The sequence below is a fragment of the Epinephelus lanceolatus genome, chromosome 21, assembly GCF_041903045.1.
Source record: "Epinephelus lanceolatus isolate andai-2023 chromosome 21, ASM4190304v1, whole genome shotgun sequence".
Taxonomy (NCBI): Eukaryota; Metazoa; Chordata; class Actinopteri; order Perciformes; family Serranidae; genus Epinephelus; species Epinephelus lanceolatus.
The window spans coordinates 5,989,965-6,007,198 of NC_135754.1; the positions used below are offsets into that span (position 1 = coordinate 5,989,965).

General features: G+C 42.7%; 1 protein-coding gene across 1 annotated transcript in view; it reads left to right on the forward strand.

Annotated features, from left to right (window-relative positions):
• Nucleotides 1-4,484: 4,484 nt before the first annotated feature.
• myo15b (myosin XVB) overlaps nucleotides 4,485-17,234 on the forward strand; it is an 83,554-nt gene continuing 70,804 nt past the window's right edge. The window contains exons 1-18 of the mRNA XM_078163656.1: nucleotides 4,485-6,905; nucleotides 7,114-7,290; nucleotides 9,417-9,481; nucleotides 9,821-9,884; nucleotides 10,476-10,585; nucleotides 10,756-10,830; nucleotides 11,089-11,182; nucleotides 11,300-11,403; nucleotides 11,524-11,587; nucleotides 13,359-13,472; nucleotides 13,569-13,730; nucleotides 13,833-13,946; nucleotides 14,033-14,091; nucleotides 14,460-14,583; nucleotides 14,686-14,781; nucleotides 15,034-15,165; nucleotides 16,181-16,306; nucleotides 16,402-16,479. Of these exons, the coding sequence (XP_078019782.1) occupies nucleotides 4,485-6,905; nucleotides 7,114-7,290; nucleotides 9,417-9,481; nucleotides 9,821-9,884; nucleotides 10,476-10,585; nucleotides 10,756-10,830; nucleotides 11,089-11,182; nucleotides 11,300-11,403; nucleotides 11,524-11,587; nucleotides 13,359-13,472; nucleotides 13,569-13,730; nucleotides 13,833-13,946; nucleotides 14,033-14,091; nucleotides 14,460-14,583; nucleotides 14,686-14,781; nucleotides 15,034-15,165; nucleotides 16,181-16,306; nucleotides 16,402-16,479 (4,179 nt within the window). The remainder of the gene's footprint in view (nucleotides 6,906-7,113; nucleotides 7,291-9,416; nucleotides 9,482-9,820; nucleotides 9,885-10,475; nucleotides 10,586-10,755; nucleotides 10,831-11,088; nucleotides 11,183-11,299; nucleotides 11,404-11,523; nucleotides 11,588-13,358; nucleotides 13,473-13,568; nucleotides 13,731-13,832; nucleotides 13,947-14,032; nucleotides 14,092-14,459; nucleotides 14,584-14,685; nucleotides 14,782-15,033; nucleotides 15,166-16,180; nucleotides 16,307-16,401; nucleotides 16,480-17,234) is intronic.

Genomic DNA, 17,234 nt, shown 5'->3' on the forward strand with positions numbered 1-17,234 from the left:
GTTTCAGAATTTTTGTATGCTCCACTGAAACCTGAAAAAAAGCATAACATTTAGATTCCCAACATATCATTTTGGCCTGTCTGATTATATTCCAAAACTCAGTGTTCTTTTTCAATTTCTGCTTTCTTCCTAAAGCCCAGCTGTAATCTTGGTCTTTGTGAGCTGCCGCGGCCGGGCCATCTCTGGTGAAGTGGATAAAAGAGGGATCAGTTGTCATACATGCACAGCCAAGAGTTTTGATCATCCATTATAGAATGAGGCGCTTTGTCCTCTAATTGCCTCGAGCCACTGTGGCTTCGCTGCAACCTGAGCTCTCTGAGGACCTGGCTGAGACTGGGCCAGCTAACAGCAGCAGCTCTGTTAGAAGATGACCCTGCAAGATGAGGCATTGTCATTTGCAACCTGAAGACGTTAAATGAGCTATAAAATGGTGCCTGGATACCTGGGACTTTGGTATTTAAATTAATGCATTGTTACTGCGTTGCACAGAACTGATCAGATGCAGATGAGATTAAGATCAACCTTTACATCTCATTCACTGACAGAACATGTCTCCAAAGGTGGAACTATTCCTTGAGCATAAAGCTTAAAGTCATACTTAAGATTTGCTTCCAAATTCTTTGCAGTCAGTGACAGAAGTCTCTGACTCACTGACTTCAGCAGACACTTGGTACTTCACTGATGATCCTCTGCCAGCCCTGTACTGCATATGACATCACCTCTAGCTAGTGGGAGCCTCAAGTCTAGTCTTTAGCAGCGAGAAAGGTGATCAGTTAGATCGAGGTCAAACGACTGACCTAAGGTGAAAAGTGGTGAAACGTCTGTTGTTCGGCCTGAAAAAGGGCTTTGTGACTTCGGTTTTCTATTCAGGATAATTGTCCTGCTGAGCAATGAAGCACTGACCTCAAGGTTTTAAAGGAATACTTTATTGCCAAATGATCATTTTTATGTCACTCACCCCGTGGAACATTGAGTTTGGAAAGAAAACTTCCTTTTTTTCTGCTTTTTCTGACGTGCCTCCACGGTGAACAAAGAATCCAAAAAATGAAAGAAATTCTTGATGAACTGAAGTAAAAGGGTCCACATCTAACAATAACAAAACCGTGTCAAAACTTCCCTTTACAAATTCTCAAATAACTGGTGTAATATAATCCAAGTCGTATCTGTTCAGTCATGTGCTCAGTGCTTCCCAAACACGTGCATTTTCACAAAAACTTTATTATTTTAAACACTTCCACATAAATGGCGCAGGCACACTACTCGCGCGTACATGAGACTACAGAATGTGTAAGTGTTTTCTACAGTAAAGTTTAAGTGAAAAGATGTGTTTGGGGAGCACTGAGCACATGACGGGATAAACGAGATTTGGATTATACTGCAGGAGCTGTGAGAGTTTGTAAGTGGATGTTTTGATGTTTTTCTGTTAAACATGAACCCCTATGACAAGAATTTTCAAGATTTCAAGACAAGATTCTCTGTTCATTGTGGGAGAATGTGAGAAAAACAAAGTTTTCTTAACAATTCAGTGTAACACGGGGTAAGTGATATACAAATGGTCATTTGGGGGGTGAAGTATTCCTCAGATGTATTAATTCATCTATGCTGTCTTTCTGCTGTCATTGGTGACATCAGATGTCTTGCTTCAAACTAGGGATGCATGATATTGGATTTCTTGTGGATATCCGATATGTCAAATACAACAACTTGTTTGGCCCATAACCGATACAGTACCAATATATTCACTCTTGGATGATGGAGAATGCTTTTCAAAGTCTAATATTCATTCATTGGGCAAAATAAGGAAAAGCATGTTGGCCAATTCTAATACTTCATCTTAAAGCTGATATCGGCCAATACCAATGACGTACTGATATTATCTTGCAGCCTGAATCAAAACCTCACAAAATCTGGTTGACAAGAGTTTTTAGACCTGTACGTTGAATAGAACTATTCAGTTAGCAGTTATGGTTATATGTAACCTAGAGGTCTATAAAGTCTTCAACCAGATTTACCCTAACCAGACATCTCACCACATAGATGATAACTTACATGTCCACCCATGAGAGGCATCCAGACACATTTGGTCCTCTAAAAGTTGGGGACTATAGGATATAAAATGAAGAGTGAGTCCTACACTGCTGATGTGAAGTGGGTTGGAAAAAACCTGACCCTGTCAAGGTTGCAGTATACAACCCATTAAAATCTTGCCAAAATATATAATATCCATATATAGGAGCAACACATTTAACTTCCACTAATCATTTTCCAATGCATCGTTTTAACATTTATTTGAGGCAGTTTAATACCATGATTTAGTGAGACTGTTGCTGAGGAAAAGGGACTACGTGGACTTTTCTTTCTTTTTTTTTTTATAAACGAAATCTATTATGTTTCTACTGGGAAGATAATCCCCATAAAACAGCACTATGGTTCAGTGAACCACAGAAGAGTTGGTACCATCTAGAGGCTGAATTCTGCATCATACCTCTAACCTTTGGTTTGCAGACCAACATCATACATGCCAACAAAATATTTAACAAATTTAGTTTAAAGACAAGGGGGTTTACCCCGTTATGGAGACAGGGCTTTTCTACACTCAGCTATCTGTTTATAAGTGGTATATTTGACAGCTTTACCCATATTAATAACTCTTTTCACTTCTGTAATTCATTCTGTTTGGATACTGTCAAGTTAGAAATTTTACATTTAGTTCACCTCCATTGCCATTCACCACATTTTCTTTAGGGGGAGTAGGTTACATGGGAGCAGCACTGGAGGAAAACCTTTTCAAATCTTCAGCTCTCTTTTATCTAATTCCTGACTATAAAAGTGTTTTTTATTCCTGAAACCTGAAGAATTTAAATTTGGATTAAGAAGATCCTCAGCTATGTTCTGTTTCCACCGGCAACCCATGATCTCTTTTTCAGAGATGCCCCATCTGGAATTATTATACTGACATTTGTGTGTCTTCCTACTCCTGTGTTAGTTCTGTTCAGCTTCATCATGTTGGATCAAACTATATTCCTGCAGTACTTGTAGTACTGTAAATTACTGACCGGGGTTAGGGATAAGAGCTGATAGAGGAGTGGGTGAAGGTGTAGTGGGCAATATTAAAATGTAAAATGTTACAATTTAAATATTTTTTGGAGTTGCCTTCAATGAAGAAATATATAAAAAAAAAAATGAAAATCAAATTACAGTAAAAGTCAGAATTTTCACCTTACAGCCAATTTGTAATTGCTATTTGCTGGAACACAGAGCCAATACATGAAAATATGTCCCTTTCTAAATATGACCTGCATATATACATATATTGATCATTTACAAATGGCCTGTCCAGCATTCCAGCACACACTGATGGAATCTCCCTGTCCCAGAGGAAAAAGCCAGGTAATGAACCCATGTTCTCTCCCCTCCATCTTTCTCTCCCTCTCTCATCCATCAGCACCCATTGTTGATCACTCCGAGCAGCACCTCTCACCTTTCCTCCCAAGCATTCACCAGCTGGCCATATGAACGGCAGCAGAGCTGTATGACCTGCCAGGCAGAGCTGTATTATTCAAAAGGCACCTTGTGTTTGCGTGTGCGCGCATCGGTGCACGCCAGCTCACCTTTGTTGACGGGGGCATTGTGTGCAAGCATAAACCACACACAAACTTTTGGTGGGTGTGTATTGCATATTTGGCTGTGTACCTTCCTGAATAATGTTAGTGGGTGGGATACTGGTGTGTAACTTCCCCTCAGCTCTCCTCCCGAGCATGGGTGCGTGTTTGTATCTGTGACACCAGCTCTCGAGGACAAACCGGAGCACTTTGCAGCCCCCCAGCCATGCCTGGGTTTCACCTGAGAAGCCTGGTAAGCTATATTACACTGAAATGAGCTCTCACTGCTTTCCCCCCAGGGTGCGCAGGCTATACAACTACATTTAGGCAGATCTAAAGATAGCCTTTCACTGCCATTTAGATTTAACCTGCAGATAATAGCAGTTTGCTGTTACAAAAAGGAAGTGGAGTCATTTCCATCCAGCATAGAAAAGAGTCCCTTTTGCTGTGCTTTTGCCTTGTCTTATTGATTCATTGTCAATTTTGTTTTGATGGTGATGCACAGCAGCCCTTAAACTTAACCTGGTAATGACTGTTAGATAGCACATCAGCTTAGTTGTGGCTAAACGAGGTCTGACCTGAGTGTCTTTAGCCTCAGGACAAGGATCAGGGACTTAAAGTGTGAAACCTGGTATAGATGCTGATGGATTGAGCCAAGGACCTGGTTACACTGCGTTTGACAGACATGTTACTCAACTTACAGCTCGAGATTGTTCATTTAATTGAGTGGCTAACTTATCTGTCAAAGTGTGTTATTGATATTTATTTATTTATTTATATTTGTATAAACATTATTTATTTTTATTTTTATTAACTTTATTTGTTTATGTTAAAGAGTTGTTCTGTTCTTTAGGTAATTTCATCCCTGAAGAATTGTTAGCCATGTCACCAGTCAAGTCCCAAGGTAGAATAAATGCCACAAAGCAGAGGGCAGGAGATCAACAGAAAAAAGTGAGACAGAATGTTTCCAGACCACCTCAGTCTCCCTCTAAAGTGCCTAATGGAAAACAAAAAGTTAGAGGGAATTCACCAACTCCTGAGTACAGAAAGACAGATAAGGCGAAGAGCAGTGGAAGGAATAAAGCAGATCCAAGTAAAAAGAGAAGTCCAGAACCACAGAAACAAGCAGGAAGCACGCTAGGAAACGGAACAACTGTAAATCGTGAAAAGGGTCAACATAACAAAGATAGTAAGACAGGAATAAACAAGACAACTAAACTTAAACTTCCACTAAAAGCAGCCCCAACCATACAAGGGAGGATCAACAACAACCTCCCCACCAAGCCTGAGAACAAGAGAAGTGACAAAGTGACAGAGAGTGAGGAGGAGGAATCAGAGAGCGATGCAGGAAGCTCAGAGGAGGTGACGGAAGAGGAAACTAGTAACGATGAGAAAGAGGAGGAGCAGGGCAGTAAAACAGAGCCATCTGAGACACATGGGAGTGAGGAAAGCAGTGAAGAAGAGGCTGAGGAGGCTGAGGAGGCATCGGATACTCAAAGAGATACAGGACAGACAGCAAGCGAGGGATCGGACAGAGAGCTTTCAGAGGAAGTCAAATCCAGAAGTGAACCAGCCACTTCCAGTGAAGAAGAAGAGGAAAACAACAAGGAAGTTGAAGTATTTGAGGCGGTCATCAGTGATGTGGTTGAAGACAGGGCGATAACCCAGGACACATCTGAAAAGCCACCAGCTGATACAGCCTGCAGACGACGCAGACAAACTCCCCGTCCCTCGAAGCCTGCACAAGCACCAAAATACAAGATGTTTAAAAAAACAAAAGCAGATAAGCAGGCAGAGAAGGCTGAGAAACAGAGAGCCAAAGCAGAGAAGCAGAGGTTAGAAAAGGAAGCCAAACAAAAAGCCAAGGAAGAAAAAAAGAACAAAAAGAAACAACAAAAAGAGGACAAACCAAGTTCTACAACAGAGGAGACTCAACCAACAAAAGATCCTCCCACCAACAAAGAAGATGAAAATATAAATGAGAAAGATGCTCCTGTAGAGGCAGATCCAGATGAGGTAGAGGAGGAGAAGGCTGAACCAATACTGACCAAAGCCATCAAAGGCCAAAACCGAATAATGCTTCTCAAAGCCAAAGGTAAGGATCTCAAAGCCATTCTGGAGCCTGAGGAGCAGCAGGACGCTGGAAGTACCGTCAAAGGGCGGCCACAGGGATTGCTCTTGGGGAAAGTCAAGATGGCATCTCTCCGAAACAAAGCAAATAAGATGCTAACGAAGGCTGACGAGGAAACATCAGAGAGTGAAGCCGCTGATGGAGCGTCCAGCAAACCCAAGGAATGTTTGATAGTGCGAAGAAAAGGTATGACCACTCTTCGTCGAGTGTCCGGTTGGATTCAGAAAAATGTGCCACGGGGGTTGAATATGAGAAAGAAGCTTTCTGCTTGGACTAAAGCCATCGGGATTTCCCACTGGCTTTCCCTTCGATCAATAAAACAGAAGCAAGGCCCCAGAAAATCTAAGGGCAATATCCTCAAACACAGGATGGCCATGAGAGTTGCCAGTAAAACCAGCTTGGCCGGTAAAAGTAGAAGGTCTTCTGTGGACAAAATGGGGAAAGAGAATGCCAGCCTTCAGGGAAAGGCAGAGGAGGGAGGGGAGGAAGCAGTCCCAGTTGGAGAGAAAGAGGTAGAGGCCAAATATGCTGTGGTACTCCCCAGGATGAACAAACTGGGAAAGGCAAAGACAGCAGAGGAGCCCCAAGCAGCTCCTGGATCTTCTACTCCATCAAGTACCACTGGACCATCAGGAGAACCCACTACATCACAGCCCAAACCCCCAAAACCAGGTGCCAGGCTTGTGCTCCCTGTAAAACCAGATCTCAGCCTCCTGAAGTCCATCAAGAAGTCCTTGCCTGGAGGGTTACAGTCAGGTGCAGATGTGGCAGAGAGGAGCCCTGGCTCCAGTGGTACACCAGAGGGACCATCCAGCACCGAGGATAGAAACAGGAGACATGCCCACAACAATCAAGATAGAGTCAGTGTGCTACTGGCTGCAAGAGGGAAACTGAACCCCTCCCAGATCAACCCGACCAAGATGTCCTTGTCAGGGCCGACTCGGGCCAAGGGACCAGATTCAGAAAGCGAGGCTGCAGCTGGGATTCCCAGGTCCACTACTCAGCCCTTTCCAAATGGGGAGGCAAATGCTGTGATGCCTGGTGTCCGGTCCCTGTATGAAGAAGAGGCAGACAGGGAAGTAGCCCAGTTGATGGGTGAGGGGGGAATGTATGCCATCACCCAACCAGACGTGCACTGGGCTGGGAACCCAAGGATGAGTGGAGACCCTCAGGTAGGTGATACATTTTTAGAGCATGATGCTTCATTAAAAATACTGGTATGGAATGATGACAAAGAAACTGCTTTCTGTCACTTATACAAAGCTTAAAGAAATGCCAATAGAGGGAGTGTGAAAAAGATTTGTTGAATTTAGTTGAATCAGTGTGATCCAATGATTCTTTTTAAGGTCAATCATCTGTCTTTGCTGTGTGTGGGATCAGGACTGGCTGCGTGCTGAGAACCTGCTGCCCCACCAGACAGTGGAGAAGCTAACCAAGTGGACAGTCTATGATGATGAGGGCCAGGCCAGGACCATTCCTGCCCACAATGGGAGGGGCCCCTGGGAATCAGATGACCCCACCCAGGAGATGCTGGAGAGTCGTCTGGTCTGCACACAGGTATTAATGCTGCATTGAGAGAAAGTCCTGTCCTGTCCTGCCCAAAATTGCACAGTGTATACCAGGCTTTAGGCACATTCAGATTCACATTCGGCTTAAATGCAAAGCAAATTTTAGCCAATCTTTACTAAACCCCATTTGTTGCCACTGGATTAATTGTGCAGTCCATATTTTTTTCAACACAAACAGCCAGAGTAATGACTGTGTAGACGTAATCTGTACCCAGATAGGAACGTTTACACCTGGTGAACACAAGAGGACAGTCAAGACACATCACCATGCACACCTGGGTCTATTGTGCATCTCCAACTGATCTTTTGTGTTCATATTTTGTTACTGCCTACATTAGTTACAATAGGAGGTCAAAGGGCCCTGCACACAGTTCTTTCATTCACGCTCTCGCTAGCTGCTAGCTAGTCATGTTAGTTGCTGTGTTGGTAAAAATGAAGATATCGCTGTTGGCAGAATTCAACATGTCTCATTCCATAGGGCAAAATGATGTTGAACACTTTGTTCAACTTGATGTTAAATGTGCAAGTTATTGAACATTGGCGCGCTGTCACCAAAACAACCACTAAGGCCTGCAGTGATGATATAGTTCTTGTTGGGGATGCATCAGGACGCATTAGCATGGTCAAAGCGTCCCAGACGACCTCAGCAAGTGGTTTGAGTGATTGAATCACAATGCATCTTGATGAACCAATTGATAAAGTTGCAATGAAACCAATCAACCACAGTGTGCATTTGCCCCCAAAGTCCTGTGTTGTGCACTACAGGTGTGCAGACCACTGAAAATATTAGTTGTGCTAACTGATACAGATGCAGTAGTAAAATGGTGGTTACTGTAGATGTGTCTGTTGTGTTCTACCTTGTTGTGATGTGACAGTAACATCTGCTTTACCAATCATAATAGACATCACTGCCATCGACCCTTGTAAGTACCTGGAACTCACAGTTAGCATCAGCTCCCAAATATAGCTCCAGGATCTTGTCTCCAAAGCAGGCAGTGAACAGGGGGAGCAAAAACAGAGCCAGTGGCAATTGAAACATCTTGTGTAAAAGTCTGAAAGTCAACCACAGTGCTTGTCAAGGCGAGATCTTTTCTGGATTCTCACAATATTGCACCATCATGTGAAAATCTTGTCAGGCTTCAAGTAATTTGTTTGTCTCTGAACCATTAGTATTTTGGCCAGTCAACATTCTGTGAGGAAGGACACCTGGTTTATTAGTATTTTTTGAAAGTGCCTGCCCTTTTTTGAACCTGCACATCAGGTTAGGAGGTCTTAATGTTGACCTGATGGTGGTACTAGACTCAAATGTCATCTTCATTAGTATTCATACCACATTACATGGCAAAATATCCAGTGCCTGTCCAGTCTGGAACAAAGTGACAGAATGTTCATCTGACTGACTAACAGACTGACACATGCCCCTATGCTTTGGCTCTGCAGTCAGCAGCAAAAGACTGCCTTGCACATCGGCCATTCTCTATGTTATTACAACATTGTAGCACTGGTGAGTTTCAGTGTTTGCCCTGTTACTAACTTCTCCCTTTAGTTTGTCAAGCAGCATTTTCCTTTAAACCAAAGAGACAAACATAACTTCCAATCCAGAAAAGTTTAACTACCATTGTCTAATGTCAAAGGGTTGGAATATCAGTATATCAGTTCTACTTCCTCACTTATAGCCTGTGTGCACACAAGACAATAGGAAATAAAAGACTTACTGGTTTATTTATTTCCTGGTCTATGTAGATACAATAGAGCATACATCACACCGCAGCACGCTGCTATGAGATTGCAGTATATCAGCTATCACACTGCTCCACCGCTGCAAGTGGATTGGTTACCTGCTGTGCAAAGTTTATGAGTGTAGTGGACCATTAGCAGCAGGGAAGTGCAGAAACAAAACACATCTTAGAAAGGGCTCTGGAGAAGGTTCATTGACTTTTCGAAGAATGCATCTAATTCAATGTTAGCGAGACTAGAAGATGGCTGTGGAGAGCAGGTAAGGGCAAAGCTGTCTAAAGTTAATGGTCTTGACTGAAACGATGTTTTGAATGCAGGGTGGAGGGCTCTAATGTTGACTTATGTCCTCATAGCTGCTCATGTCTCTGCCTTTTTCAGATGGTGATGCCTGGCAGCAAAAGAACTGTAGAGGTGGATGAGGTGGAGGATCTGTCCCAGCTGGAGTGAGTTCACACATGTTACTTAGGTTAATTTTGGGGAAACTACCCTAGACTTACATTCATTTCCTGGAGAGTAACCCCTAACCCTAACCTCACTTGTCTAACCCTAACTTTGCCCTAATTTAACCTTAACAACTGGCCCCAAAATCAGCTTTTTTAAAATTCAGGTACAGCTTTTGTCCTCAGTTGGACAAGCCATCCGCAAATAACTGGTCTTAGGTCTGAAATGTGTCCCTGAAGGTAGCCTAAGTCATACCCACCTACCCACACGCACGCACACACAGTACCTTGAGTCCAGTTCAAATATGCTCTTATTTCAACCTGTTTGTCTTATGTTCATAGAGAGGTGTGTGAGAGCTCTGTGCTTCTGAATCTGAAGAAGAGGTTCCAACGTGACTGTATTTATGTAAGTTTCATTACTATTATTATTTCATTACGCATTTTGAAGCAGGTAAAATGTTCTAGGATTAGGATAAAAGAGGATTTGGAAACAACTTACATAAAACCTGAAACAAGACAGAACTAGAGCACTTGGAGAGCGCAGACCTCCGCCAAGCAGCTCGGATTTCCCGCCATTTTATTATTTTATCCACTTCGCTTCAACCGATCACCACCAAAATTTTATCATCTGTTCCTTGTCCCATTATCAACCTTTCCTGAAAATTTCATCAAAATCTGTTCAGAACTTACTTTTTGAGTTATTTTGCAGACAAACAGACAAACAGACCAACACCGGCAAAAACATAACCTCCTTGGCGGGGGCAATAAAGTGAGAGAAAAAAATAACACTGAACAAATTTATCAAGGAGGACCACAAATGAATACATGATAGTTAAATCTCAGCAATCATCTTGGTAAATGAAAAACAACAATAACATATCAAATCACAGACAAATAGGTCACTACCACAACTTGTCAGCTATTAATATTGCAGACACCTTGTTGTACCTGTTGTGCGTATTCTCTGAATGCCTGCAGACATTTTCTTTATTCCTAGACTTACATTGGAAACATGCTGCTGTCCATTAACCCCTTCAAGCCCCTTAACATCTACACAGAGGAACTGAGACAGAAATACCAGGGCAAAGAGCAGCAGAGAAACCCACCGTGAGCAAACAATTCTCACATTGCCGTCCATTATTCTGCCTTCTCTCATTACACTTTTAATTACAACTGTCAGCGTGTCTCACCAAAGGTTTTAGTCCCTTCAGTATATCAGTATATTTTTTCATGTTTTTTATTGCTAATGTTTGACTTTCTGTTGTTCTCTGCTTTAGCCATGTGTATGCCATAGCCGATGTCGCTTTTAGTCAGTCTCAAGCCTCCACACAGGAGCAGTGCATCATCATAAGGTACTGACAAGAACGACGATTCTATCATATATAGTCTATTTCGATGCAGTTTTTGTGCATTTTGTCTTTGCTGAATCAGGTTTTAAGCAAAATACCTGTTCTTTTCCATCATCTATAATCTTGTCTAGTCATTGGATGCCCTGGTGGCCTAAAGGTTAAGGTGCCAACCATGGGCAGCAGCTTCCCTGTTTCACATCGAGACAAGGACTTTTGTTGCTCAGTTTCCAATTTTTCGGGTGATTTTTATTTCTTGTGTAGTGGCCAGAGTGGTTCAGGAAAGACTGAAGCTACTAAGCTGATAGTCCACTACCTCAGCTCTATGTATCAGGGCAGAAACGACAACCTGCGACAGGTAATTAAAATAAAACCTTAATTAGTGTAAAGTGTTATTAGTTAGCAACACTGCAACTTGTTGGTGGATGTACAGTACCTGTCAGTCCTAAACCCCGTTTATGTCTTCCTCTTCCAGCCCATGGAGGTCTTTCCCATCCTGGAGAGTTTTGGGAATGCCAAGACCATTCTCAACAACAACTCCAGCCGCTTTGGCAAGTACCTCCATATCCACATTCTCCAGTGAGTCCAAATATCTGGAAGTATCTTTTGTTGTTTTAACATATATTCCTTTGTTACGCCCCCTGAAAGGACTTGTTGCAGCTGTTTTATTTTTCGACTGTCTTTCCTCTTGGTTGACAGTGGGGTTGTTGTAGGGACCTCGCTGTCCAAATACCTCCTTGAGAAATCCAGGGTTGTCTTTCAGGTGAGGACATTGAGTGAGGTGTGCTGTGTGCTCAAATAGACATCATGGAGGACACCATGATGTTACATTTGCTGGAGAAGCTACTTTAATGAGGTTCAAATAGATTATAAGACACATAAAAGCAATACATCACATTGGCTTTGGCACTGACAGCATGAATAGTGCTGGACAATTTGTCACTGTGTAAATGATTGAGTGATCAGCTATTTGTCACATTTGGCTTGCTTGTGTTTACTTGTAGGAAAAAGTCTCAAGTTCCTTTTCTGGTTGAGTGCTTTTGCTTCTTGGAAAATGAATTAGAGGCTCAGCTTTCCTAGCTTGATAGAAGATACCTATAGCTTGTCGATCCTCAGTTTTTAGCCATGTTAGCACAGCTTGAGGGATAAAAATGCTGGTCGGTTGGTTGGTTGGTCTGTCCAACAATTTGGTCCAAAATTGAATCTTGGCAAATGTCAAATCGATCATTTTAAAATTTCATATGGATAATCGTGATCCCCAGAGTTGGAAATACAATAACTTTGGTGATCTCTTGAATTTTCCTTTAGGACTATCAGCAGGTCAAAGTTTTCAGTCATTGAGCAAAATATCTCTACATCATGAGGTTGACTAATTTGACAACTATTTGAGTGATAGCCTTGAAATTTGGAACAGAGGTTCATGTATTCATGCTCCCCAGAGACTGAATACTAGTGAACTTGGTGATCCCCTGGCTTTTCACCAAGCGCCACCAACAGGTCAGAGTTTTAAATTACCTAATGAAATATCACAACATCTACTGAAAGGACTGCCACATCATTTGGTAAAGACATTCATGGTTCACAGAGGATGAATCTTTATGACTTTCCCTTTAGCTAGCAGTTTTTGGGTTCCGGGTGAAATGTCATGACAAATCTTGGATGGATTGCCATTAAATACTTGGTCCAGAGGTTCATGATCCCTACAGGATGAATTGTACTAACTTTAATGATCCCCTAACTTTTCCTCTAGCACCATCATTAGGTCAAAAATGTAATTTGTCCAATAGATTGGGTTATGACCAAATACCTGAAAAACTAAAGACTTTCCCATCTGCCTCAGCTGCAGTTGTTAGTTCAAATCATCAGGCAGTTAATCTTGTCTCTTGATTACCTTTGATCTTAATTTCTACATTCCTTCCTACAAGTGTGGAGTGTAACTGAGTGGACAATACAGCCAGTACAGCCTCAGATTTGTATGTGTTTCTTTATGTTGATGTTTCTGGCACTGTGGTTTATCACCAGAGGAAAATGTTGCCATTGGATGTTTCTGCAAATCAAGGATATGTTACATTTGTATGTTTCACACATATCAAATCAGCATTTCTAAAGTCATGTAATGGGAAGTGGAGGAAATGATAGATGGCAACACCTAGACGGGACGCTGAGTCATTGCACTGTTTCCAACAGTGACCCACTGCTGTGTTTCCACTAGAAATAGTGCCATGAAAAACAGTTGTTTCTACCAAGACATCACTGTGTTTCCAGCGGGAATTGTGCCCCAAAATTGGGTATTTTAAACCAAAACATAATCTTTTCTTCACCATAACCAAGTGGTTTTTGTGCCTAAACCTAACCACACGTTAACCACAGCATTGTTGCAACATAAAGAAACATAAGTTTTAACATATTTGCCACATAGTGGCGTACAAATGTAACATATCCATGCAAAAACTTCTAATGCCAACAGTTTTGGGTTGACATCAAATGAACTCAGTTGATGTCACTGTCTAGTTCTTGTTTCATTTCCCTTGTAGGCCAATGAGGAGAGGAACTACCATGTGTTCTATGAGCTGCTGGCAGGTATGAACGACTGGGACAAACAGGAGCTCTACCTGCAAGGAGCCGAGACCTATTACTACCTTAACCAAGTACATCAATAAACACAGAACCATTCTTCATCCCTGATTTTTGTAGTTTCCCTTTCCTCTTCAGCCATTATACATCACACATCTGTCCTCCTCCAGGGTGGTGCCTGTGAATTGAAGGGGAAGCAGGACAAGCAGGACTTCCAGCTTTTGGTTCAGTGCTTTGAGACCATTGGTCTGCATGCTGACCAGATCTCCACCATCTGGGCCATCCTCTCCTCTATCCTGCAGCTCGGCAATGTCTGCTTCAGCTCCTATGAGGTGTGTGTGTGTGTGTGTGTGTGTGTGTGTGTGTGTATGTGTGTGTGAGTTAGTGAGATATTAGACGTTGTTTTCACACATCAGTTGGTGCTTTTGCTTCAGAGCGAGTCATTTGAGGTGGCTCGAATCTTCAGCGAGGCTGAGGTCAGGAGGGTTGGCTCCTTGTTGCAGATTTCCTCTGAGGCCCTGCAGACTGTCATCACTCACAGAGTCACGGTCAGTAGACCCATGCACCAGTCATGCCTTTTCTTTCACCCATTTTTCTGCACATGTGCACATTGATTAGCTTTTTTTATTCCCAGGAGACAACCTATGACAGGATATACTGCCCTCTGTCTGTGGAAAGTGCCATAGAATACAGGTAAGAAAATGTCCTCAAATGTTGATGTAGACTGGAGGTAAGCACAAATAGCAGACAAGTCTGTCAAACCACAATTTAAAGTAATCATTTGGAGAAATCCATCCATCCATCCATTCATCCATCCATCCATCCATGCTTGGTTGCCCAGATAAGTGGCAAATGTCAAATGTCAACTACATAAAGCAAACTAAATGAACCAAAGCTGTTGCTGCACAAGTAAGTGACTATCACTGTGTTTGCGGAATAGATCATTTGGCCCATGAATGTTCAATTACAATAGTATCATGAGTTAATTAGAATTTGATTTTACTGTATGTGAATGTAGAACATGGACAGTGTTTGGCATCTCTCCTCATTCTTTCTTGCAGAGATGCCATTGCCAAAGCCTTATACTCAGTGCTGTTTGACTGGTTGTTAGAGCAAATCAATGACTGGCTGAGCCCCACAGAGATGGACAGCACAGTGGGCATAGTCGACATTTACGGGTTTGAGGTTTGTATTATGCCTGGACTGAGATCTGGAAACTGAAAAGTAACTGAGCATTTGTTTGTGGTGATGGATGTGACATCACAGTGTTTTCGTGTTCCTCTGCAGGACCTGGGAGTGAACAGCTTTGAGCAGCTGTGTATCAACTTTGCCAATGAGCAGCTGCAGCATTTTGTCACCAAGGCAGTGATCTCCCAAGAGCAGGTCAGTGGTCTGTAGATCGATTAAGATCAACTGACCCTCAACACACCACTTTTTAATAAGTCACCCTTAATAAACGGTTTATAAGCAGAGACTAATGGCATTATCAGTAGATGATGGTTAGTTCGCTATAGATCGGTTATAAGCCATTACTAAGAACAACTTATATTTTCAATACCATCTTCAATAAATGCCTTCACACACTTCACAAACTGAGTGTAGTCTGTGTGTGTGTGTGTGTGTGTGTGCATGCAGGAGGAGTACAGTGCAGAGCAGATTCAGTGGTATCCGATGCCAATCAAGAACTTCCACTCCTGTCTGGAGCTGATCTCCTCCAGACCACACGGCATTCTCCGCATACTGGACGATCAGACCTGCCTCCCGCAGGTACAGACACACACCCTGAAACTGTCAGGGTTGTGTGTGTTTCAGCACCTGTGGTGCTGTTATTGGGTTCAAACCACATAGTCCATAGTCTATGTGTCTGTGTTTTGTCTTTAATAAACCACTTCACAACACAAAGAATAAGGAGGCAAGTGAAACAGTGACAAAGCTCAACTAATCAGCTTGAGGCCTCCCGAGGCAAAGGTTCATTTCAGAAGCTTTGGCAAGCCATGCCGAAATAGGGAGCAGGAGAATCTCTGGCGTCCACCGGATGCACACATGCACCAAACAGTTCAATTGTGTGTAGCGGTATCATGAGGAAGCAGACGGGAGACATCGTCAGGCAAGCAGAGGAGTCGAGGCACCAGTAATGAAGGAGAGCAATCTCACATGCAAACCATGCAACGTCCGTGTATGCCGCCACATGGCAAATCACTCCACAGTTCTGGAAAACACAAGCAAGTAAACTCACATGAAGACTCCGTGGTGCACACACAAAGGCGGTTTATGCAGCCACATGGCAAGTCACTCCACAGCTCAGGAAAACACAGCAAGCAGAACAAGTAAACTAACGACGAAGAGCTGACTAGAAGTTCTTTCAGACAGCCACGTGGAACAGGCAAACAGAAACCAGGAAGGCAAAAGCAGAGCTCTTGGTTGAGGACAGAAGGTTGAGTTGTTTACCAGGGAGCAGGCGAAGCAGGAGAGTCAGAGGCAGGCAAGGTCAACAACAGGGAAGCAGTCCAGAAGGAAACTCTGGAAAGTCTTCCATGAGAATGATAACCAACAATCTGACAAGTACAATCTGTGAGGCTGGAGTATTTATACTGGCAAGGTGTCATCAGAAACAGGTGACCTGAGTTGCCTTGATGAGGTGGGTGTGGAAGACAGGCAGGAATTCAGGAGTGTAAAGACAATGTTTCCATTTCATTTTACATTAGACCTTGATGGAGTGTAAAATATTGAAAAGTAAATCTGTGTGTAATTTTTGTATTGTTCCTCTTTGATTTTTCATCAGGCCACTGACCACACCTTCCTCCAGAAGTGCCACTACCACCATGGGAACAGCCCCTACTATGCCAAGCCCAAGAACCCAATGCCAGTCTTCACTGTCTATCACTACGCTGGAGCTGTCACTTATCAGGTATCAGGTGCAGCATGCTGCTATAAACAGCAGATCTGTCAAACAGCAGCCTGTGCTGCAAACACATCTGGGCTGAAAAAATACTCTTTTTCCAGGTTCATAATTTCCTGAATAAGAACCACGACCAGTTCAGGACAGAAGTGGTGGAGCTTTTTGCCAGGAGTCGCTTAAAGGTGAAAAAACTGGCATTAAACTCATACAGCGTCCCAGTCTCCCAGAATACATGTTGGCATTGTACATTTCTGCAGACCAAGTATATTACATTTGTAAATTTCATTTATAGTGAATATGTTAGAATTTTGCATTTCTTTGCGTTTCAATTATCAATTTTATGTTGTGACAATGTTGTGCTAATCATGTGGTAAGGTTTAGGCACAAAAACCACTTGGTTAAGGTTAGGAAAATATCATGTTTTTACCAAGCGAAAACCTCCATGGCTGAAAAATGAAGCCAATGCAGAAGTGCCAAAACCTGCAGTTTATTAAATGACCACTTGAGGCTGGCTCTAAAACAGTCCTCGTGCCCCTGCGGCAACAACCTTGTACACTGGTCGCCAGCTCTATCCACTAAGCCACCGACACCCCAGCATCACCAAAGTCTGTGAGTCAAATCCATCCCTCCACAGTTCCACCCTCTCATCCATATAAGGTTACATCTGACTCCAAACATCCAAGATGGTGAGGGCTGAAATGCTAAACTTCAGGCTTCAAAACAGGAGTCCACACATTGTTTCATCTTGGCTGTGGCTTCGTTCATTATTCTATTCGATAGTCCATGATTTTTTGTCTTAAAATACCCGGTTTGGTCGCTAGCAAACACAGCTGGACATGCCCACAAAGAGGCCTGGAATTTCGTCATTTTAGGGGCAAGTGCACTTGGCCTTTCGTGTTGTCAATTTTTTTGAAGGCACAAGGGCCAAGTCTTAAGT